Below are 25,598 nucleotides of genomic sequence, written 5' to 3' on the forward strand. Positions count from 1 at the left end.
GCGATCTGCAACCACGAATCCTAGCTGTACAAAGCTGGGCACCACAGGAAATCATGTAATATCGACTCTTGCTCAAAGTCAAGGACACGAACAACTTCCCGCTCTCCGGTAAGTCCAAATAAAAATGAAGCACAAGAAGTCCAAGTGGGCCTTGTCCCAGCCTCACCACTTTTCATTTGAGTCATGAGGATGCCAAGGTGCCCCCTTGTCTTATGCCCTGTCCCCTACTGAGTGGTCGATTCCGTAGCATATTCCAATGCACCCTGAATTCCCAGGTCTGTCAGCGATGCCACAACAGGTTTAAGCTTTTAAGGTAGCCAGGCTCCACATTTTTGGAACTCTGCTGGTCTCCTTTGGTGCCCCTTCAGACCCAACAAATCTGTAGAATCATCCAGTCAGCCGGTGGTTCGCCCTCTGAGCCAACTCCATGCCCTACCTTGGTCAAAGCCACATGCTGTCACAGTCCTGACGCACCAAGCCCCAATTCAATCTTACTCTGATAAGACCATGCTTTTGCCCAGTAGCTGGCCCCCAGTGCTCCAGCAACTCTTTGTATCATGCTCTGATGAGAGCCAACAAACATTTGGTGATGATGGTGATAGTGGGGACGACTTTTCCCCACAATATGATGGTGGCAATCTTTATATGGACCTACTAGAGACCAGTGGGCCGGGCACTTCCTCTGACATTGTGTTGGGTTCTCCCGCTTGCCCTTCAACTTTGCCTCATTCACCGTGGTCATTAGACGGGGAGTGGAGTGCTAGATTTACAGTTACCTTCCATTGAGGAAAAAACCAACCTCCTCAAAGAAGTGCTTCAGCCCAGACAAACCTCCTCAGAAGCACTAACACCGTTCAACGAAGCCCTGATTATCACCCCCATGAGCACTTGGGATAAATCTACCTGTGCACAGAGAGGTGGCACATCGCCCCTGAACCTATCTGGGTCACACATCCTTTCTCACACAACCTCCTGCTCCTGAGATCCTGGTAGTATGTAAAAAAGTGCCCCAGGGCAAGTGGTTGTTCTGGAAAAGTTCGTTGTAGGCCAAAATCAGAATCTAGTTTAGTACTAGATAAGAAATGAAGTTGGAAACTCGTATCTTCTCTTGGTTGCTCCAAAATGTATTTGAGGTCATGAACGATCATGGTAAAGAAACTTTTGTGAGGCACAGCCAAAACGTGTTTCGCCCCCTGTGGCCCGTAAACCGGGGTTTTCATAAGGCGTAGGGTCAACAAGGTAAGAGAATATCAAACGCTTTCGCGCTTCAAGTGAAGGATCTGTGTTGTCCTGTTGTCGAGAATGTAAGAATCGCTCGAGTCGGTGAGATAAAATTGTGGATAGCTGTAGTTTAATCGAATATTCACAGGGTGCCCTCGCACTGACACGTCTTCTAACCATGGGGAGAACCCTGCCTTGATTTCTTTGCCACTGTAGAGAATGTGCAGTGTCAACACTTTTATACATAGTAATTCCCAAGAAGGCTTAGTCTTGGAGACTCATTCCACCTAATGAAGAGCACAGGACTCTTGTATGCCTACCCATTGCTACCTCTCCTGCCCCAAGTTCTGAAGCAGATCAGAAACAACCATGCCCAAGTATTCCTTGTGGCTTTGGATTGGGCCAGAATAGTGTGGTATACGTGACAAGTGGGCATGAGCATCAGTTCTCCGGTCATGCTGCCTCTTTGGGAGAATCATCTGTCACAGCAGCAACGCTCGGTCTTGCACCCTGACCCTGGCCTACACAATCTACATCTCCGTTAGTGGAGATTGAGCAGTGGCAGTTGACTGCATTCGGTCTACCTCGCAAAGCAGTGGATGTCACCCTGGCAGCCAGGTGGCTTTCAACTGATTTTGTAGGATCTGTTTATGCTGAATGATGAGACAGGTTTGATGCTTGGGGTCGCGTCCGTACCACGGACCCATTGCAGTCCAAGCTATCCGGTTACCTTTTGGCCCTTTCTGCCTTTTTATGGGTACCGGAGCAGCCATGCTTGTTCAAATCAGCTGTTGTGATTACTTTCCTCAAATGTTTGGTTCATATGTTTCCTCCAAAGCCTTTCACGACGGTAGAGTCACCTCAGCCACTGCAGGTTCCTCTGACCCATGCATGAAATTATTTCCACGATGGAAAACGTCTCCATCCCAGGGTCTCGGGACATTTCTCAAACTACTGTAGCAAGTGGACACTGAGAGCCGTTTGTGTATTTAAGCAGGGTTCCTCGTCTTGACTGCGCCTCGCTTCTTCCCATTGGTGTAAATTAAAGAAAAGATTTGAGTAATCTATTCAGAGGTTGGTGACGGGCCTCAGCCACCGCAACATGCTAGTAATACTGTAGTTAATACGTTTTTTCAGGTAGACGCAACAGTTCAGGAGTTCACAACAGCGCAGTACATATGCTGTTCTGAGCTGCACCTTGGGAGTGAGGGGCTTGAAGGCACCATGGCTTATGTGCTGTGTTTCCGTGTGTTGATATGCAAAGTCTCCAGTGAGGCACAGGAGAACTGTGCCACCATGCCCTGTTGTCTCTTTAGGTTTCTGTCTTTTTTTGTTATTAAATCCCAGCGAGTTCTACAATGATGGGCTTATTTAGGGTCATCTCTGTTAACTGGATTGCAACCCTGGAGTTCGCTTTCAGATAAAGGCTCTGTGGGCTGGCAGTTGTGGCAGGATGACCTTTTTCCCTGATTCCTTCAGGAGGAGATACCTACTAGATTCCTCTGTGTAAATGCTACTGCATATGTCTTTTTAACTGGAATTATTTGTGTGTGGGGAAGTTGGGCTGGCAGGCGTTAACCAAGAGGAGTCCCCTGATGAAGGACCTCTGAATGCCAAAACAACAAAAGCAGGAAACTTGCTCATCTGGATTCCCTCCTTGGTGGTCGCTCACCCAGCACTCTGCTCGCACATCGGACGCTTTGCTCCCCGCTGCCTGCCTGCACTGAGTCCTGCTGCCTGCCTGCCCTGACACAGCGCATTGTTGCTCACTTTACAGCGCTTGGTATCGTTTATTTTCATCTCGCACTTTAATTGCTGTACTTGCTACTTTGTTGGCGCTTGGCATCGTCTCTATCTGGCATTGTCTTTGTTGCATTGGTACTATTGTAGAGCGACTGACTGCATTTGCACGATAGGCATTACAGTATACTTTTTTGAGGAACATTACAACTCCGGCTGTGCCCCAGTTTCGTTTTAGCTACCGGGCGGCCATCTTTGTGTTTATTTACTTCTGCCCGTGTCTCCTCCCCGCCTCCCAGCTGACCCTCCCACGCTCCGCCCCCTCCACTCTCCTTTTATACCACATGTCCCTACGCGCAGCGTCCACGCGCTGCGGCCGCGCCGAAGGTGCGCCAAAGGTAAGCCCGTCTACGCCCGTCCGCGCCTGGACCGCGCCTAGCGCCAGACCCCCTGGCCCCCGTACCACCCACCCCTCCCGCATTACTTACGATGCCACCACCCTCCTAGCCCTTAACCCTGGCCGTCCCCCCAACTGCGTCCAAGCCGCTCCTGGACACACCCATGGACCCTTCTCCTGCAACTCCTGCAAGTTCGACGGCACCAAGAACAACTCCTCATCTACGAACACACAACAGATATCCGACACCAACCACCTAAAATGCATCCTGCTCAACACCCGCTCGGTCCACAGGCACGCCATCGACCTCTGGAAACTACTAGACACCATCTCCCCGGACGTCGCCTTCCTAACAGAAACATGGATGAACGCCTCATCAGCCCCAGACATCACCATTGCCATCCCGGAAGGCTACAAGATCATCCGTAAGGACCGCACCGACCAAACAGGAGGAGGCATCGCTATCGTCCATAAGAACTCCATCCTCATCTCAACCAGCTCAGACGTCAACCTTGCCAGCGCCGAACACCTTCACTTCCAGATCCACACCGACCCCAAGACCACACTCAGAGGCACCCTCCTCTACCGGCCTCCAGGACCCCGTGCACAATTCAGTGACGACATCACTGACTTTATCACCCCACACGCCCTCCCCTCTGAGGAATACATCCTATTGGGAGACCTCAACTTTCACCTGGAAAAGAGCAATGACAGCAGCGCCACCACCCTTCTGGACAATCTCGCAAACCTCGGACTCAAACAACTTGTCACTACCCCCACCCACATTGCAGGTCACACAATCGACCCTATCTTCACCTCCAGCAAACATGTCTCATTCAGTCACACCACAGCTCTTCATTGGACGGACCACAGCTGCGTTCACTTTATCTACAATAAGACCACAATCCACAACCATCCTCAACCCACTCTGCGAAGAAACTGGAACAAAATCACCATCGACCAGATCTCCTCATCGCTTCTTCTAAACCCCCCCGCCCACTCCTCAAACCCCGACCAAGCAGCCATTAACCTCACCCAATGGCTATCCAACAGTGCCGACATCCTAGCACCGTTGAAAAAACGTCAAATCAAACTAGGCAGCAAAAACGCCTCCTGGTTCAACGATGATCTTAAGAAATCCAAGAAACTCTGTCGCTCCCTCGAGAAGGCCTGGAAAAAAGACCCAAACACCAGCACAGGGACGCCTTCAAAAACGCCACCCGCATACACCACCAACTAATCCGATCTGCCAAGAAAGCCGCATTCAAAGACCGACTAGATAACAACGCCCACAACAGCAAGGAATTATTCAACATCGTCAAAGAATTTACCAACCCATCAGCCAACTCCAACGACATCACCCCCTCTCAAGCCCTCTGCGACTCCCTAGCTTCATTCTTCCACAACAAAATCGCAGACATCCAGAACAGCTTCGACAACCGACCCGGAGACCAACCCACCCAACCTTCTGCAGGACCTTCACCCCCCTTGAACATCCTTAATGACTGGAACCCAATCTCTACTGAGGACACCATCCGCCTGATGAACTCCATCCACTCAGGATCCCCAACTGACCCATGCCCTCACCACATCTTCAACAAAGCAGACTCCATCATAGCACCACACCTCCGAGATGTCATCAACTGCTCCCTCAACTCCGCCACCTTCCCGGAAAGCTGGAAACACGCAGAACTCAGCGCCCTTCTGAAAAAACCCACAGCTGACCCCACCGAACTCAAAAACTACCGCCCCATCTCGCTTCTTCCATTCCCGGCCAAAATCATCAAGAATGCTGTCAACAACCAGCTCGCCACCTTCGTCGAAACCAACAAATCCCTCGACTCCTCACAGTCCGGCTTCCGAGCCAAACACAGCACTGAACCGCCCTCATCGCAGCAACAGACGACATTCGAACTCTACTGGACAATGGAGACACAGTCGCCCTCATCCTCCTCGACCTCTCCGCTGCCTTCGACACAGTCTGTCATAGCACCCTTTTACAGCGCCTCAGAAACGTCGGAATCCAAGGAAAAGCACTGGAATGGATCACCTCGTTCCTCACCGGAAGAACCCAGAGAGTCCGCCTCCCACCATTCAAGTCAGAGGCCACTGAAGTCATCTGCGGCGTGCCACAAGGATCGTCACTCAGCCCCACCCTCTTCAACGTATACATGAGCCCCCTTGCGGCCATCGCTCGCCAACACAACCTCAACATCATCTCCTACGCTGATGACACTCAACTGATCCGCTCACTCACCAAAGACCCTAACACCGCCAAAACCAACTTACACGAAGGAATGAAAGAAGTAGCCGAGTGGATGAAGCACAGCCGTCTGAAACTGAACTCAGACAAAACAGAAGTCCTCAACTTAGGCACCTCCCCCTCCGCCTGGGATGACTCTTGGTGGCCAGAGGCCCTTGGAAAAGCACCCATCCCGACGGACCACACACGGAACCTGGGCGTCATCCTGGACTCCTCACTCTCGATGACCAGACAAGTCAACGCCGTTTCATCATCTTGCTTCAACATTCTTCGCATGCTCAAAAAAACATTTCGCTGGATCCCCACCGAAACTAGAAAAACGGTCACCCACGCACTGGTCACGAGCCGCCTGGACTACGGAAACACCCTATACCCCGGTACCACCGCAAAACTCCAGAAAAAACTCCAACGCATCCAGAACGCTTCAGCCAGGCTCATACTAGACATCCCGCGTAAAGAACACATCTCTGGTCACCTGAAAAACCTCCACTGGCTCCCCGTAAATAAGAGGATTACTTTCTGCCTCCTAACCCATGCACACAAAGCACTTTACGAACTTGGACCCGAATGCCTCAACACACGACTGTCCTTCTACACCCCCTCCCGCCAGCTACGATCCTCCAACCAAGCCCTTGCCACTGTACCTCGCATCAACAAAACCACCATGGGAGGTAGATCCTTCTCCTACCTGGCAGCTAAAACCTGGAACTCACTTCCCACTCACCTTCGCCTTACTCAAGAACCACCTAGCATTCAGAAAGCAACTTAAAACTTGGATATTCGACAAGTAATTCCGCACCCTTCTTCAAGCGCCTTGAGACCCTATGGGTATGTAGCGCGCTATATAAATCTCTTGACTTGACTTGACTTGACATGCTTGCAGTTGTTGTGCTTCTGGATGCCAGTGGGAGAGAGGAGAGTATCTGCTCCAAGAAGTCCAGAAAGGGAGGCATCTAGGGAAGGAACAAGACCCTGGCTGGCATTGCAGGTCAACGAGAATAAGAAGGGATAAGGAGCGTCCAGCTAAGGTCCAGCACACATGCTCATTAAATGTATCCCCACAAGAGTTGGAAAGAGCTGATCAACTGTTTAATGCAGTAGTACATGCTTTAAAAGCCTACAAAACAGTTGTTTTGAAAACACAGATAAACTGTGCTTTTAAAGCCACCGTCAAGTAGAACATAAACATAATATGCTTTGGAAGCCACTACGACATCACAGGATTTGAAACCACTATGACATAACTAAACATAATATATGTTTGAAAGGAAACATAAAATAACCTATTCTTTGAAAAACTAAATAAAATAACATATGCTCTCAGAACGTATACTTTGAAAGACCTCATAATACAACATATGTTTGAAAGCCAACCCAACATGGCGTGACATAACCTGATATATGCTTTGAAACCACCATAACACGGAATGACGTTGCTCCCCTGCCCATCCTCCTGCTATATGTTTTGTAAATTCTTATGAAGGGGCTTCACAGTGGCTTCTTTCAGTTTACACAGTCATCTGTGGATACCTTAATTTTTTGCATTCACCATTCCAAAATGTTATTTGGCCATCTTGGAATAGTAAATTAAAGTAAATATGAAAATTCTTGCCGGTGGCTGTACGTCTCACTATAAATGGCTTGAAATATAGGCTTTGCCAATGCGTGTTTTTAATCCCGGCCTCTCTATTTGGCCAAATTGTGTGCTCTTTAGCAATCATCATCTAACTTATTCCTCTTCCCCAATTTTCTCCACGGTTGAGAGTATTTAAAATAATTCTAAAGAGCTGTTGATAAGCATTTGACAAAAAAAAAACTGAACTGGATAGTCCTTCAGGGAAGGGGTGATATGTAATATAGTGCTCAAGTCATAGCCTTTAGAACAAACCGTACTAAATTACAATCTCGGATCTCCAGCATTACCAAACGGTTTGATCTTGGAGAAATATTACTCTCTGGCCCTGCCCCCTGATCTGACAATATATATGCAACTTGAAAGAGGTTAACGCAAGAAATAAACACTAAAAGCATATTCCCAAGGTATGCCCTAGCATAGTTTTCATTCACATGTTCAGGGTTGTAGAACTGTAGCTTTACACATTGCCAATTAGCATCTCTAAAGGTGAACCTGTCCCTGAAGTTGCATTGTTCAGGACCCCTCCTGTGCTACAGGCCCTCCCTCCAGTAACGTTCTCTCCAGCCTGGTAACTAGTAAATGACTGCACTTCACACGGATGGTAATTTTACACATCTTGATTCTTCAGCGTGTAAACGCTAACTCCACATTCTAAACCGGTCTTCCCTTCCCAACATTTGAACTTTCAGGCAATCAGTCTACAGAGTCCATCTGGAGCCAAAAGGGTTCCGTCCTTCTAACTCGCAAGACACTACACCTCCCAGCCACGTACAGGCACCTCTTTCATAGCTCATACATAGAAATAGATGAGGCCACCCTGCCAGTGTGAGGTGCCCCATTAAGGAGTTAGCTGTGAGCAGCAAAACAGTGGGGAATTTAGCATCTGTTTAATATGAATGCAGGCAACAGGACAGAGCACCCAAATACGAGACAAACCCACATAAACTTATTTTTAAGTTTCATAGTTCAGGGTCCAGTTCACATGGTTTCTTGTTCGTTTCTCCTTGCTATGACTTGCTATCAACATTTGCATGGCGAGAGAGAGTGTGCATGCACACAATAGGATCTGTATTCAGCGTGTATAGATACTGACCATCAACCTTATTTTGAACAGTTCTTCGGGTGAAAATCAACAATACATTATCCGGCAGGGTACAGTGAACCGCAAGGTTTAGCTCACCGTTTGCTGAACCTGACTACTATTCCTATGTATTTACTATGTGAAGAGCGCAAACGAAGAAGAGGGAATGAACTAAAAGAGCCCTGTCTCTAGCACGGCCTGGAGCAGTGTTGCTGCCCTCGCCTGACACGCAGGGCAAAAGTCCTAAACAAGCAGTTGGCAAAAGGGTCTTGGTCGAAAACAATTTGCAATTTCTGTAGCTATTGAGGAAAAAATCCGAAAGTCAGGGGACAAGTGAAGTCCACACAAAGACATCCAAGGCGCATCAAAACTAAAGCGACAATTTGGAGACCAACTGCCCTGATTGCATATATTAAAAACAAAAAGCCCATCCACGTATTAAAAAATATGATCTTTAGCACACCAGCATGATTAGCAAGAAACCATCACACCCACAAACAGAGTTCCCAAATGCATAAACACAAATGCTCCACAGCCACAAAAACGGACTTTGAAACAATGCAGACACAATACTTCAAAAAGACAAAAAAGGAAACCAGCACGTAACGCTTCCTATAGAACTGAATCGAATCGCAGCTGCACAAGCTTTCCAGCACACACCACGGTAAGGGCAAGCCAGGCTCACATGCGCCAAGTGCAACGCACTTCCTGTTTGACACATTCAAGACGATTCAAAGCAACATGAATTACTGAATGAAACCTCAACAAAATACATTATTTGCCGCAAATCACGTATTCATTCTTGTTCGGCTGAGCCCTTGATCAGAGATTTTTCAGTTTCAAGAGGACAGGATTTCTTTCTCACAGACTGGAATAAATCAAACCTGTTCTTTTATTTTAACTCAGAGCTATTTCTGTTGTTTTTTTTTTACTTTGTTTATATCAGATTATCCAAGTAATGTTATTATTTCTTCCGCAAAGTGTTTACAGGCGCAGAATGGAATTTAATAACATGTAAAAAAAAAAAAACAAGCATAAAAAGAGACACGGCCTGGCGGCTGTGAATCTGAAAGTACGGCCAGCCGGCCGTGAATAATTAGGGGATGAGAAATGCGCTGGGAGGAGAAATGCAGAGCGCACGCTGAGAAGCTTGTGGGAGGGAGGCTGGGCTACCTTTGATGTGGTAATGCGAGGCAGGCAGGCAGGCGGCTGGTGGCATTGTGCACGCGCTTTTTAGGGCTTGCGCTTGCGCAATGACCTAATAAGCGCACATGCACTGCATGGAATGGAATGGTTAAACTCTGGATAAGCCACTATAGAGCTTCGCCAGCTATGCGCAAGCGCATCAGCAGGCGAGCCCTAAAAACAGAAGTGGAGGGACTAACCTAGTTAATCAGTATGCAAGTGTCATTGCAGCGTGTGACATTGAGGCGCGTGACATCACAGGTACTGGCATCGCAAAAGTGACATCAGATCTTAAGCCCTCGCATATATGTTTAGCAGGTGCATCATGAGTACATTTGAGAACATTTCGAGTATACTCGCAAACCCTCCTGATTTAGGCAGAAGATTCACACTTTTGTACACTACACATAAAACAATGTTACCATTTGTCAGGGTTAAGCTTTCTATAACCATAGTGCTTTAAAAGAAATTGTGATGTTTAAATTATTACAACGCCTCCTCAAGGGTAATAAGCATATATAAATGCAATTTATTTTGTGCAAATACTGGGAAAGATGAACACATCTGACGTTCTAACAATGCATGCAAATCTCCTAAACAGAGCCTTAACAAAGTGAAAAGCTGCCTCTCCAAAGATTGTGTGAAGTGCTAACAAGGCGAAAGCCTTTGTTTCCCCTCTGCTGCATTTGCATCAGGCGTGAGGCTCCTGACTGCTGCCAAAAGGAGGCCTGATGACCCCTGGGACTAGGCCTTTGTTATGGCCGAGTATCCCAGCAGGAGTCAGAAATAAGAGAGCCCCATTGTGGTGATCGAAAGCAGACAACAACGTGCAGGCACTGCTGAATGTGTCCCGGTGTTTGGAAATTACATCGGGTCAACTTCAGCATCTTTTTTAGTGGGACCCAACTTCTTGGCAGGGTGGACGGTATCCACCCTGTGAAAGAAGTGGGGGGACGCCGTCCACCCGCGTGGACCCCCGACTCGCGTCCTGTTGACACGCTTCATTAATCCAGCTCTGTGCTGGGGAGAAACTCACGAAATGCAGACTGTAGTCCGTGTTCGTGCCTGTTCTGGCCCACGGTGCAGTTTCTGCACTCAAGGAACCGGGTGCATTGTGTTCTGATGGATAAAATCCTGCCGGGCACTTTAGCGCTCCGTCACTCCCTGCGTCCTCTGTATATTTCTACAAAAATGTGGACACCTCAACCTCTAGTGCACACATCGAGATTACTCACTCCATCCCTGGTCTACACACCTTTTTCACTCACTACCCAGTCCCAGCCCAGTCACTATTTCACACAGCGATAACTCCTTATTCAGTAGACATGATCACTTGCCAAACGCAGTTCCTGGCTGTGCTATTCTGATACCACACTTAAAATCCTCATTCAGCAGCAGTGCCTGTGTCAACAGGCCTCTGGTGACCAGAAGTACTAGATTTGTAATGAAATTCCTTATTTGTCACCATCTGTCCTGGCACATTTCAGCCCATGTCCCGGTTTCACAGAGGCTTGACTGAAAACAGGAGGAAGTACTAGGAGGAAGGGGTCCCAGTGTGAACAACGAACCATTTAAACAATTCGAAGAATTAATCAAGAACAATTAGATCCACAAAGTTTTATTCACTAGGGGATCAAATGTAATGCATACAAATAGCAAACAATCAACTGTATTCAAGGTCATACAGTGCCCCGGGAAGGGAGAAGGGAAGTGATAGATGTGAGGATAAGGGAGTGATAGGGTTATGTGACAGTATAATCAAACATTTAGAAACAGATTTGGCTATAACTTATACAGCAAAAACAGCCATAATAATAGTGGCAACCATCACTTGGAAAGGCATACTCCACAAAGTACAGTTACTCTACACAATGTTGGCGTGAAGTTGCCACAGGAGAAACAACAGTCGACGTTTCGACCCTCTTATCAGTGCAGGGAAATTTTAGTGTCCTTGCTGCGGGGTCTTCATCAGGACCAAAGGGTGGGGCAGGTAACCTGAGATTAATCAAACGTTGGACATAAGCTGAAGTTCAGTCGCGTGTGTCCCAAGGGAAATGTCACCGGGTAAGAATCCTCAGTAAGGTCAATGGTTATAGCGTCATCAATATTCAGGCAGCACCGATCTGAAAGAAGAGCACTCGTGCGGTGCTGGACCCGTTTTTTAAAGCTTCGTCGGAGATAAATCCGAAATTCGTTAGGGCCGATTGAATCGGAGAGCTCAGTGCTCATTGACCTTACTGAGGATTCTTACCCGGTGACATTTCTCTTGGGACACACGCGACTGAACTTCAGCTTATGTCCAATGTTTGATTAATCTCAGGTTACCTGCCCCACCCCTTGGTCCTGATGAAGACACCGCAGCAAGGACACTAAAATTTCCCTGCACTGATGAGAGGGTCGAAACGTCGACTGTTGTTTCTCCTGTGGCAACTTCACACCAACATTGTGTAGAGTTACTGTACTTTGTGGAGTATGCCTTTCCAAGTGATGGTTGCCACTATTATTATGGCTGTTTTTGCTATATAAGTTATAGCCAAATCTGTTTCTAAATGTTTGATTATACTGTCACATAACCCTATCACTCCCTTATCCTCACATCTATCACTTCACTTCTCCCTTCCCGGGGCACTGTATGACCTTGAATACAGTTGATTGTTTGCTATTTGTATGCATTACATTTGATCCCCTAGTGAATAAAACTTTGTGGATCTAATTGTTCTTGATTAATTCTTCAAATTGTTTAAATGGTTCTTTGTTCACACTGGGACCCCTTCCTCCTAGTACTTATTGAACCCAGGTCCCAGTGACTATGTTTGGGTAACCCACCTATATATAAACTGAAAACAGGAGGAGGCAAGTTTTCCTGTGTACCAGCACAGAATGAGTTTGCTGCCCCTAGAAGTTTAAGTTTAAAAATATTTATCAAGCGCAACGTACACCTGGGCGGTTTCTTGGCGCTAAAGTAGCAGGCAGCCAGCTGGGCAAGAGCAGTTGCTAAGGCGTCGACTGGAAAGGCAGGCAGGGCTTACGGTAGAAAAGCCTGAGAAAATAAAAAGGTCTTCAGAGCTTTGCGGAAACTAGAATACTGAGTGAGGGACCTAAGATGGAAGGGGAGAGAGTTCCAGAACATGGGGGCAAGAGTGGAAAATTTCGAGCCACCCTGGTTTTTTTTCCGGTAGGGAGGGACTGCTAAAAGAAGATGTGCCGAGGAGCGGAGCTCTCTGCCAGGGACATAGGCCTTGATGGCGGAGGATATAAAAAGGGGGGCCAGGCCAGTCCTGGCCTGAAACGCCATGCAGCCTAATTTGAACAAGGCGCGTTCCCGCACAGGGAGCCAGTGGAGGGTTTTCAAGAGGGGGGAGGTATGATGGAATTTGGGAAGACCGAAGGCAAGGCGGGCAGCCTGGTTCTGCACTAGTTGCAGTTTACGCAGGCTGTACTGAGGGATGCCATTGAACAAGATGTTCCCGTAGTCCAGGCGGGACAGGACCAGTGCGGACATAATTAGTTTAAGTGCAGAGAAAGAAAAGAAGCGAGAGATAGAGCGGATAGTACGGAGAATAAGAAAGCAGGAAGAAACCACCAAACCAATCTGGGAGTGCATAGTGAGTTTATCATTTAGCTTGATGCCAAGAGTCTTAACAGAGGGAACAGGGGTAGGAGGAGAACCAAAGGAGGAGGGCCAAAAGAGAGAATTCCAGGGACTGGAGCAACCACCCGTCACCACAAGTTCCGTTTTATCGGGATTGAGTTTCAGGTGGTTGAAATTCATCCAGTCCCTGATGAAAGATAGGATAGATTGGAAGTTAGAGATAGAGTCAGGGGTAGAAGACAGATTGAAGATGAGCTGGAGGTCGTCGGCATAATTATATACCGTGACCTCCAGCTGCTGTAGGGCAAAGATAAGAGGGGCGATATAAAGATTAAATAGTAAAGGAGAGAGAGAAGAGCCCTGGGGAACACCGCACTGGACCTGGCAGGGGGTAGCTGAAAACTCCCCAAGGTGAACCGCCTGGGTCCGGTCCCTCAAAAAGGATGAAAGCCAGATAAGGGCTGAGCCTCCTATGCCCGCCGCCTTGACACGGGAAAGCAAGATGGAATGATCCTCCGTGTCAAAAGCGGCGGACAAGTCAAGGAGTACCAGCGCCTGAGATCTGCCCATGTCCATACCCTCTCTGAGGGTGTCTAATACTGACACCACCACTGACTCTGTCGAGTGCTTGGGCCGAAACCCAGCCTGGCACGGAGCCAGCCTCCCATTCTCCTCGGCAAAGGAGCTGAGCGCAGATGTAACATGTCGCTCAAGCACCTTCGCCAGAAACGGGAGAAGGGAGATGGGGCGATAGTTGGCCATCACAGAGGGGTCGGCTCCTGGCTTTTTCAAGATGGGGACGATGGAAGCGGCTTTTAGCGATGGAGTGACAACCCCTCGAACCAGTGAGTCGTTAAGGAAACCCAGAGGAGGCAGAGGGCAGACAGTATAAATCTGCCGTAAGATGTGTGCCGGGCATATATCAGAAGAGTGATTTAGTAAACACAGGTTATACTGTGTGCAAATGTTGCATCTATTTTTTCCTGTTAACCTCATTTTCTGTTTTCTGTGTTGGTGACGCTGTCAATTAAGTCTTCTGTGTTCTTTGGTGATGGAAAACTGGATTCCTTCTTTTATGTTTGTGAAATGTTCCTTTTTGCGAGGTTTCAAAATGTGTCCACCATGAGCTTTTCCACTCGCTCATAGACTCCTCTCGGAACAGGTGAATTATCAAATGAGTAATTTAATACACAGAACAAGTTAAGTACTTCCGTTCACTGTTCTGTCAATAGACAGGGCTCGTCTGCAAGACACAATGAAAAAGCATTGGCAAGGCCAAATGGTCTGGCTTGTGTTGTGAATAAAAGTGCCTTTTGTGTCACTGATGAATTTAGGCACTCAAAAAGTCTACATACATGCCTCTGTCATTTATCTTTTCGCTCATGTATCCATTCACCCATCCAGGACTCATACTTGCATTAACCTTTTGTCAAAACTGCTATAAAATACACACAAACAAAAACACATGCTGCTGTTTAAAAATGGTAGGCATTGTGTCGTGTTATGTTTTTATATATGTAGGTCATATTATTCTATGTATTATCTATGTATTTATACTGTGACTTCTGTGTTTAAGATTGATGCTATGTGATGGTGATTGGAAAGTTATTGCATAAGCGTCCCTAGGGGGTATTCCAGGCTGGACGGTTTCCTCTGTTCATTCTCTGGTGTGTCGCAGAAGGGGCCCAAGTGCTGACTTTATTATCTTAAGGAATAAATCCTTTTTCTGTTAACTACTTTGTTTGTGGAGCATCCCCTTTCAACCGACATAACCCATATGCTTGCAATAACAAAATACAAAGTAGATGGTGTCCATCTTGAAGAGGTTTTGTCAATAGTCTCTTGTTGCTCTGAAGTACCAGCATATCTATCACATTTAGAACCAATATGAACAGCCACCCCTAGGTACTGACTGGACTGTTGTAGTATCTTCTTAAAAGAAATGAAAGTAAAAAAGGAGAAGCAAAGAAATGAAAGGGAAACTATAAAAAGAAAACTAAAGGGATGTCCGACTAGCCTTGATAATAAAGCGCACTTCTTTTCAGGTGGATGGGAATAAGTGATCAGAAAATGCTGTTAATCACAGAGCGAGAGAACCAATGACTATAGACAGAACTATTACCCCACTGCTGTCATGGATGGATCAGAGTGTAAAGGACACTAATAGCAGAAGAGAGCTGACACTTTATGTATCTCTGTGTGTATAAATAGATGTAATACTTATGGATGTATTATTTAATGATGTTTTTAGTATAAGATCCTGGTAGACTGCGGAGCCTCAGGCATTACGAAGAAAGTTTAGCAGCAATTATTACACTGCACATCTTCTACCCCTAGGGTTTGTCACAAGGTGTAACCAACACCTAAACCATTCCCTGCAAAGGTAATTTGTGAGATGTCATGAAACTAAATACCTATGTGTAGAAGTTAATACATAGAAATAACAAAAACAGACAGTATTTGAGGTCTGAGGATTAAGTAATAATAATGAATGTGATGTTTTCTATTCACTGTCCTTTTTAGTTGTTAACAAAGGGTTAATTCTTATTTATCTAGGTCTTAATAGTTTTTATTATTCCAAGAGGTCAGCCAATCTCATATGAAACAAAAGGAAACCAACACTTGTTTTGCGACTATATTGTTGCTTCATCAGGGCCAGTAAATTAACTAAATTATAATGTTGCCACAAACACAAAGCGACCAAAACCAGTATCAAGTACATAAAAGACAGAATAAAACATAAAGGGAAAAAACAAATAGCAAGTTAGAGCATTTCAAAAAAACATTTCCTACTTGTGGAATTTAATCAAAACCTGTCATTGAATGGACCACCTTACAGTCCCAATAGGTGGCACAATTAATACATTGACAAAAATAGCCGGGTCTGGTGGCTCCGTGGACTAATGCATCCACTGCAGGGCCATGTGTTCGACCTCATGGTCACAGGTTCAAATCCCTCAGCTCCACTCAGCATTTCATCCATTTGAGGTCGATAAAATTAGTACCATTGAGTTTGGTAACAATATACATCTGTTATTACAGCGCCAAGATGCCCCGTTGCTGGGGTGAACGCGCGCTTTACAAATACACCAGTTATGTTATGTTTTGTTATAAAAGCCACAGTTTCATCATAGAGTAAAAAGCAAGACACCATGCTGTTCATAATATTATTTGTGAAAGAAAGGTACTATTGAATCCATTAATACTTTAGAAGTTATCAAATTCACTATTGTGAAATGTTTGCCGTCCTGCGAATTTAGGAAGGATGAAAAGCAAAAAGATGAAAGAGCGAAATGAAAAGGAACAGATTAAAAAAAGAGAGAACGCTCCTGGTTATTCAATATTGGTTAGACTTTTAAGTAATGCTTATGAATCCTAGGTAAAGTCAATTGATGAAACAAATATATTGGTCTACTCAGTAGTATGGCTGATGGTGTCTTGATCTTTGGGCAGTGGAACATCCCTCAGAACAATGTTTTTTGTGGTATGCCAGTTCTTACATCTACTGAATATTTTTTTGTTATAATAAATGCTGTGTTTCTGATCTGTTATTTGTTTTCACAGCTGACCTTGCCATGCTAATGGACAGAACCTATGAGAAAAAGCTCCCGGTCAGCTCTTTGTTTATATCTCGGGTAAGAAAAGGATCATGAGCCATGATTAATAAATGAGTGCTTTCTTTTGTGTAGTGCACACTCTATGCACTCTTTCCTGTTTGACAAGGCAGGGAGCTTTGATAGAGGGTCATAAATCTAATCTTGCCAAGATCACACCGTTTTTTGAAACCGGAAAGCTGGGATTCACACATGTTTGTACTGGAAAGAAATGCACAAAATGTGAATGGCTCAGTAGACTGTAGAATCGATCTCAAATGTTTCAGATGAATACTAAAAATACTTTGTTAAAGGACTGTTACGTTACCTTTACGTGATAAAATGAATTATTGTTCATGAAAATGTTAGAATTTTCATGAAAAACTAGACATACAGCGACATTATAGTTAGAATGCAAAACCAAATATTCTCAGAAAATAAACAAGCATTGTCCAGGACCAATTGTCTTTTTTAAATGCTTTTCGCCATTTTGTAAACCAGGGAGGCTGCTTAATAAAAAAATATTTTTTTTACTTTCAATGTGACGTGGCCAATGGTGGCTCCATCGTAGCGCTTTTCTATTCTTTTTTGCTAGTGAGAGGGAGGGCGGGCGGGCATGAGGCAACACAGAGAGTGAGTGGGGGTAAAAACAGCGCTCTGACATTGCCAGTGGTGTCCGCTTAATAGTTTTTTTCTTATGATGGGTGGTAGGTGGGAGGCACAACGCAGATAACGGAAGGAGTGGGGAGGTACTATGAAGCTGCAACGATCTCCGCATCATATCACTTTTTTAATGTGGGTAGGAGCAGGGAAACAGAGACGTCTGCAGGGCAGGTGTAGCAGGACAGCAGGAGAGAGGGTGGTAGGAGAGCGACACTTACAAAGGGAGGGACAGAGGTTGGACAGTTTACACTGTCAACGGGAAGGAGAGTGGGAGCAGGGCAACATGAACAATGGGAGAGAGGTTGAGACAGAGTAGGGCAACATGGACAACCGAAGGGAAGGTGGGGCTGGGCAGCACGGACAATGGGCATGAGGGTATTGGCATTCCGGCACAGCCAACCGGATGCAGGATGGGGGCAAGCAAGCTCGGACTAAGGAAGGGAGGAAGCAGGGCAATTCAGCCAACAAGAGGGACGTTCCAGGTGAGACAGCATAGGAAACGGGAGGGAAGGTGGGGACAAGCCAACACAGACTAAAGGAGGGATTGTGAGAGCAGGCCAACACGGACAACAGAAAGCCAACACGGACAACAGAAAGCCAGCACTGACAACAGGAGGGAGGATGTGGACAAGGAGGCATGACAACAGAAGGCAGGTGGGGCAACTCAGCACTGGGGAGAGAAAAGTGTGCGAAGGAGCCACCTGAAAAAGGCACACTCTGGCACGTAACATGTTGTGTTACGTATATTTCTAGAGCTCACGTACACCGAAAACGGTTTCATGGCGATATGGCAACTGGAACATAGCAAACAACTGATCTTTACTCATAAGCGAGCCTGGAAAGCCAGGTCTATAGGAGTTTCCTGAACACAGTATAACGGGGTGGACCTGATTTCAGATGGCAGGGCATTCCAGATGCGGGGGCCAAGTACCGGAAATCTGGAACTGCCGAGTGTCTTTATTTTTAAGGTAGGAATGATACAAGAATTTGAATGCATAGACCTCAGGTTGTGAGTGGGGGTGTATTTTAGTATGCAAGCAGAGATGAAGACGAGACTACCAGTGTGTAATGATTTAAAACTAAGGCAACCAGCCTTGAAGATGGAGCTCTGTATTACAGGTGGCCAGTGCAGTTTCCTCAACAGGGGGTAATATGACAGTTTCGAGGTTGTTGGTACAGTAGCCTGGCTGCCTGATTTTGGACCAGTTGGAGTCTGCGGTTCAGACCCCTAGGAAGGCCTAAGTAAAGAGAGTTAGCATAATCTAACTTTGAGATGACCAATGCAATAATAACCTGAGTGAGAGCCTCGAAGGAAAGGAGTTTACTGAGCTTTCAAATTTTGCAGAGTTGTAGGAAACAGGAAGAGATTACAGTCCCTATTTGAGGTTTCATAGACCGATTGGCACCAATCAGTACTCCAAGGCCCTTAACTGATTACTTGGGCAAAGAAGGAGAGCCTATTGTGTCAGGCCAAAATGTGGACCTTCACGGGTCATGTTTGTTTCTGGTAATGACAATATCGGTTTTATCGGAATTCAGCTTGAGCTTATTGTCATTCATCCAATCCTGGATACATAGCATTGTGTTTCGGAAAAAAGTTTCACATTCCAAGGAGTTGTCTATAGTAAAGATCAATTGCAGATTGTCTGCGTAATTGTAGTCTTTGACCTTCATTTGGTACAAGGCATCCACCAGTGGACGAATGTATTGATTGAAAATGTAGGGTGACAAGGAAGATCCTGAGGAACACCACAAGTCAGTCTGACCTTAGGAGAGCAGAAGGTGGCGAGTCTGACCCCCTGCGACCGGTCGTTCAGAAACAAAATAATCCAATTTGGTGCGTTGCCTTGGAGGCCTTGACACGGTCCACCAGAATATATTGGTTGACCATGTCAAATGCCGCCAAAAGGTCAAGAAGCACCAACGCCTGGGCGGTATCCCTGTCAGCTGCCTCACAAAGTCAAGAATGCTTTATGCAAACAAAAAAGTAGTGCTTAAAAAAGGAGCAGTGGAAGGACACACATGATGCGTCCATGCTCCAAGGGGGCGGGTCAAGCACAGAAATGACAATTAAGCCAACCAATGGTAATATCGGTGATCTCTCAGCCCACTGATAGAAAACAGAAGGTCTTGAAGAGACAATGCATGTGCTGTCTAGGCGAGAACTAAAAGGAAAATACAGTTAAAGTGATATTATAATGCAAAGTCTAAATAACTGTGAATTACCCCGAGTTATGGTACCTGCAAATAATAACTCTCCCCTTGCCTGCGTTACTCATATAAGTGGGTTTATGAGGTTGTTACTTTTTTATGCAACATCATCATCAGGAGTAAGAAACTATACAGCAGAAGTGTTTTGTTGTGAATATCCCTTTAACTATGTTCTATTGCTTAAGAATGTGTGTCATCGTGGAAAGTTAGGATGTAGAATTCAGTAAATGGCCATAACTGCCCACTAATTGTCCAGTGTTATTAATTCGATTTCTTCTCATTGTTTGTTCTCTTTTTCTCTTAAAGAATGAAGTTATCCATACATGTATTTGCATATTTTATTAAATCTTTAAAAAACAGTTTTAAAAGTATCTTATAGTTGAGGCAAAAATATTTTTCAAAAAACACATATGAAATAGTGGTTTATCATCCCAAGCACCCTAAAGTACACCAAATCCACGCCTCCCTCTTTTAAGTTTTACCGTGGGTATGCTATGTTCCCAGTGGTGCAAATAAAGCATCCTAGCCAATCAAATTGGTTTTTCGAGTTTTATCCTAAGTATTATGATTATTATAAAGTTAATACTTTTTTCATTTTTTTTTTATTTGTCGTTTTGCAGTCACCATATTTTTTTGTTCCTGTTTTTTAATAACTTTGCGTGTTGAGGTTGCCGGTTTACAAAATGCAACTGATCATGATCAGTGTTACAAGTTTTCTGGTTAGAAAATTGAAAAATTATATTGACCATATGTTGGTTTACAGACTATGTTTAATTTGGCACTATGGTTTATGAAATGTTTATGATACTCTAAACATCCTCAAGCTTGATACACCAACTGTCTGAAAATATTGTTTCAATTTGTGAAATTTGTATTTGTGGGAAATGAGGCCGTTTTCCACTGTGTCTGATTCATGAACCACATAATACCGGGTTAATGCAAAGAGCGCAAGCCTATTTGCCTTGTCATTTGTTTCTTGGTTTATGAACTGGCCCTATGAAATCACAAACGTAAAGTCATCGCAATAAATCATATGCCATTTTAATGAAGAGATTTTTTCGATCGCTTATGCAAACTTAACTGTGCAGATATGTTTCATTTTGCAAAAAACAGCAATTTTTATTCTTTAATAATTAAAGGTCTACTGAATTGCTTTGTCAGTCCACGAAAAAACATCTATTCTGATAGAATATCTGGTGTAATTCTGTCAAGTACTTTTTGATCGATCAGAGCGCAACCATGAATGATGATTTTTTTATACACCCCTCCAAGAAAGGATTCCCACTGGTAGCTTATTGATCCCACGGATAATCTCCACCCATACCTACCGCACGTGGATCAATAAACCAGGTGTGAATAAGCCAGTGTCTGCTGATTGGAGTACAGATTTGGTCAAACTGTATCAACGAAAACAAAAACAGAATTTCCTCATTTATATCATGCCAGTTTCCCCACCAGCCTTCTCTGTCTCCACGCTTCAAACTAGTTTCTCCATGTAAAGTTCTGATGTTTCTGCTGGCCTTTAGACTGCCTGATCTTCTGGGCGTAATTAGATCAACTATCCTTGTCACTCATGCCTTCACACAGAGGATTTCGATTTAATTTGTGTCTTGAATTGTAATGTATGCCAGTACTGGATGAGAGATTCATGTTCTTAAGTTTCAGGCTAGATCCACTTGAATCGTAATAAGAGAGGTGTATGCTTCTGTTTAATCTAATGTTCGTTCTTTCTCAGTTTGTCGACAGCATTACCTCACGAGAAGAAATAGACCAAGCAGAATATTATTTGTACAAGTAAGAGATCTTTTCATTTTTAATCTTCCATTGACGACACACACTATGATGAGTAACTCCAATCCTTGCTATGAACTCATGCTTACTAAATGTAAATGTATGTGTCTTGTAAAGCACACTGCTGCCCTGAGGCGTCGTGGCGCTGTAGACCGCTGGGAAGCCCGTCCTGGCTTTCCCTGTGAGATGGTCCCTACTGGGTATCACCAAGGTGAAACCAGGCATCCCCAGCGAATGTGGGGGGCCGTTGTAGAGATGAGGCAAGCTAATGCCCAGAGTTGCCGAGTGTGATCCCTGGTTAGAGTAGGCACCGAGGCGAGAATTATCGAGTCCGCTGACTCTGGTCCACGACCCTGCCGCGCCGGGAATTGAACCCTGGCCGTTCTCTGCTTCCGGGTCTGCTGCCTCTAACCAGTGAGCCACACCACACCATTACTAGATAATGTGGTTACCAATTTGGACAGTCCACGTATGCTTTAGAGTCTATAGAATGTATGATGGATAATGTTAAGCAAATTGTGATTGTTTTTTGATGTTATCACATGATTTCGTAATTCCATTACATTTGTTAATGTAAAAATCCTCATGAATAATGTACTCCCTCGTGAAAAATGTTGTTCGAATTTTGCCATGCAAATAGTAAAATGGAAGTAATTGTTAGAAATGCAGACCAACAGGGGAGAGGATGTGGTGTAGAGCTGCCAACTTTGTTTTGGGGAACCAAGTTCGAGGCTCGGCATTGGCTCAACATTCTGTGATTCTGGGCAATTCACTTAATCTCCCCCTGCCTACCAAAAATGAATGTGTCCTTGTGTAATGTAACTGGTGGTCATGTTAAGCGCTCGGGTAGAGTTTGAGCTATTTAAAACTGCAGCCACAAAAAAAACAGCTTTATCTTTTAGCACAAAAATGTAATTTTATATAGACAATTCACTACTGTAACCTCTTTGCCAAATAGTAGGAGAAAGGTTTAACAATGAAAATAGTTCAGTATGATCTGGCGAAAACTTGTCACCTTTTACTTTTGCATATGCATGCAGTATTGTTTTTTTGACATAAAAGTATTCAGTATCAAGTTTTCCTCTCCATATCTTATGACTTAAATATTACGTTGTACTGCATACATGAGAAATAAATCAGAGGTCACCAAATACGCCTTTTTCTGGACGTGCCTCGCCCGTATAAGGAGGGAAAGGCACAGCATGGAAGAGGAATGGAGAAAAACTCCACTGTTGGGGGTGATGTATCCGATGCTTTATACTTACATATGATCACAAGCTCTTCAAAACAGCATTTCGAGACAATAAAACAGCATTTAGAGCTAAAGCTCATCCCTTGACAAGAAGGCTGTGCTAATCTATCCCTATCTTACTTTTCCTTCTTTACTTCTCCACAATTATTCTTACACTGACCACAGAACACTTGTATTTGTAGTCTGGAGAAGCACCTGGAGCACTCTTTTTCTGGTCGGGGGCAAATAACTGCCTCCTTAACCAGGACTAGATGGAACCAGAAGGGGGTAACAGCTGATTTTAACTCGGGCATTGATCTTCTTTTTCTGTACTCCAGGAAAGACACGTTCTACCAGCAATCCTATAAACTCTCTGTAGTTACCCCCCCCCCCCCACCCCCGCCCCCCAGTAACTGGAGTCCTCACTGCCCTATGTGTTATGTGCCACATATGTGGAATGATGCACTTGAGTGTGCGTGGCTGGCTGAAAAAGATTGGATAGAGTGAATGGGTTCATAAAGCTGACATATGTGGTGCCTACATAAAATGGTGGTTCCCGTACAAATTGTCTCTGTCTTCCTGAAGAATGTAACACCCTGCTTGCAGCTGTCCCATGATCTCTGTCCCTCTTGGGTCCTGGTTGGTTTGGGTTTTCTTGTTGGATCTTGCACATCGGCCCTGTAGCAAATAACTGCCCTAACTGACCACCCACCCCCTCTGCACTTTTAATCATTACTTATCAAAGGAGAGGCCCCATCCAAAAAGATATCGTTTTTCACTGGTCAAGACTTCCTCCCTTGTTCTCTGTCCAATTTGATGCCAGGCCGATCCAATCTCCATGAGGCCCAGAAAGACATGCCCTATGCAGATTTGAGGAGTGTTTACTTTGTGAAAGTAGTTCGAACTATAGTAGGCCCTAGCTTTCCTTCATTACCCCTTAAGGAGGATAAATACATTTATAAAAGATTTGGATTCCACGGACTGTGTTGATCTGGCATAGAGAGGCATTAACCAGGAGCAGGTTGTGGTTCTCCTTGAAGGATGGGAATTAGCCTTTCGCTCCAACCTGCCCTGGAAGAAAGGGAAGCTGAACCACCCTGTGTAGAGAGGAGCCATTCGCTGTCAAGGAGGAAAAAGAGCAAGGACCAGAGTGCTGAAGCCCGCCTGAAGGTTTTCCTAAATGAGTGAACTGCCATGAGGACTTTGCAGCCACCTTGTCAAAAACGACCTAAGAAATACTGTAGCATCCGGGAGGTTGAGGAGTTGCTGAGATCATTTAAGGATTGCAAGTTTAGTTACATTTTGGTTGGATGCTCCCCCCACCCCCGTATACTCGCCCACACTGTCCCCTCAACCTACCTTGGAAGGACATTGAGTTTATTCTTTACTTCTTAGGTCTTATGGCAGTTAACTGCTGTGCACCCTGATTCAGGAACCACTTGATATTGTCTCTTGGTCTTAAACAGGTCCCTGTTTTGAAGATGCTGCTGAATGGTACAACTGAATCCCGGTTCCCCTACATCCAGCAGATGATCTTTGCGACCAGTTTCTGTACTCGGCCAACTAAAAAACAGGACTGCAGAATTCAGTTGCACCTTGGGGCCAACCTTAGCATTGATATAAAGGTCAAGTGTGGCCGGCCAGCAAGCTCATACTAGGCTGAAGTATAAACTTGAACAACAAAACAGTAGAAATTCTTAAAGCATCTACTGGGGAATACTGACAATGAATCTAACTGCCCTTTGAACCTGGAATAGATTTTGAGGCAGCCCTTAAGCTAACTCTAGTTTAAATAAGATAAGGTTGATTTCAACACTGATACATTATAAAGGTAAGTTGAAGGGGGTAGCAGGGTTACCAGACGTCTCTACAGTCCTGTGATCTAAGGCATTTCTGGTCAGAACAAGACACAATAACTCAAAACTAGTTTTTAAAATGGCTAAAGACCTACAGAGAGGTTTGTTGAAATAGCTTTACCAAAAGCTGGTAAGACTGCTGCATGGTCTGATTGTGGCATGGGATGCAAGAGAGGGGAAATCATCAACATGAATTGCTGCCTCCTTGCTCTACTTAGAGTACAGAGGTTTGAGATGACTAGTTGCTAATTCTGGCTTTTAACTACCCTTTTCTACCTTGTGTCCTTGGTGACTGGGGTCACCTTTTCTCCAGGAGGGACTTAGGTCTTGCAATCCCTGTGCTTACACTTAGGTGCCTGCTGTCAAGAGTTTCCACTTTCTGCTCTACAGGAAGCACTTTGTCCTTTAAATCGGCGGGGAGATCTGGGAAACACTCTTTAAACCTTACAATATGGTTCTTAATTTTAGCAATTTTAGTATTTGGATGGCTATTTTAGTATTGTATGGGCACAAATCGTTATGTTTTTTAGTAACTAAACAATAAAATTGACATTGATATATCTATGAATGGGAAAAGGTCTAGAGGAGTAATTAATCATAGTGAATTTTAAGATTGAAATGTGAGGAAAGAGAAAGGTGTTTCAGTTGAATCAAGCCGCACCATTATCTAAAACCGGTTATTATCTTCAGAATGGGGATACTCCCTCTGCCCGAGGTAACTGCGAAATGGGTCACTAGGAACAAGATTACTGACAAACGCTTATTTTTCATAATCGGAAAGAAACCATTTAACCCTCGTTTTTTCCTAGATATTTAAATTATTAGAAATGTTATTATTGAGGGCACAAGTGATGATAATGCGCACTAATACTGTCTCCCCCTCGGTGTTGACGTACCCTTTGGAATCTTGCTAATTTACACCAGATAAACACTTTCTGCTTAACCTTTGTGCCTCCATTGCATCTTGACAAGCTTGTTGGAGAAAATTATGCATCATCTCTGTCTTTTCTTCTAATTGCTTTTAATTTTGTATCTAATACCTACTTTCTGAAGGAGGTTCTTCCTACTGTTCCTCTCCAATAACGCCTCTTAAACGGCCTATTTTTGGGCACCCTATCCAGGCTGTCAACAAATATTT

The 25,598-nt window shown here is 44.8% G+C and overlaps 1 protein-coding gene across 1 annotated transcript in view; it reads left to right on the plus strand.

Annotated features, from left to right (window-relative positions):
- MRPS27 (mitochondrial ribosomal protein S27) overlaps nucleotides 1-25,598 on the plus strand; it is a 393,507-nt gene that overhangs the window by 70,704 nt on the left and 297,205 nt on the right. The window contains exons 3-4 of the mRNA XM_086960802.1: nucleotides 16,680-16,750; nucleotides 21,318-21,376. Of these exons, the coding sequence (XP_086816928.1) occupies nucleotides 16,680-16,750; nucleotides 21,318-21,376 (130 nt within the window). The remainder of the gene's footprint in view (nucleotides 1-16,679; nucleotides 16,751-21,317; nucleotides 21,377-25,598) is intronic.

This window comes from Lissotriton vulgaris, chromosome 3_1, assembly GCF_964263255.1.
Source record: "Lissotriton vulgaris chromosome 3_1, aLisVul1.2, whole genome shotgun sequence".
Lineage (NCBI taxonomy): Eukaryota > Metazoa > Chordata > Amphibia > Caudata > Salamandridae > Lissotriton > Lissotriton vulgaris.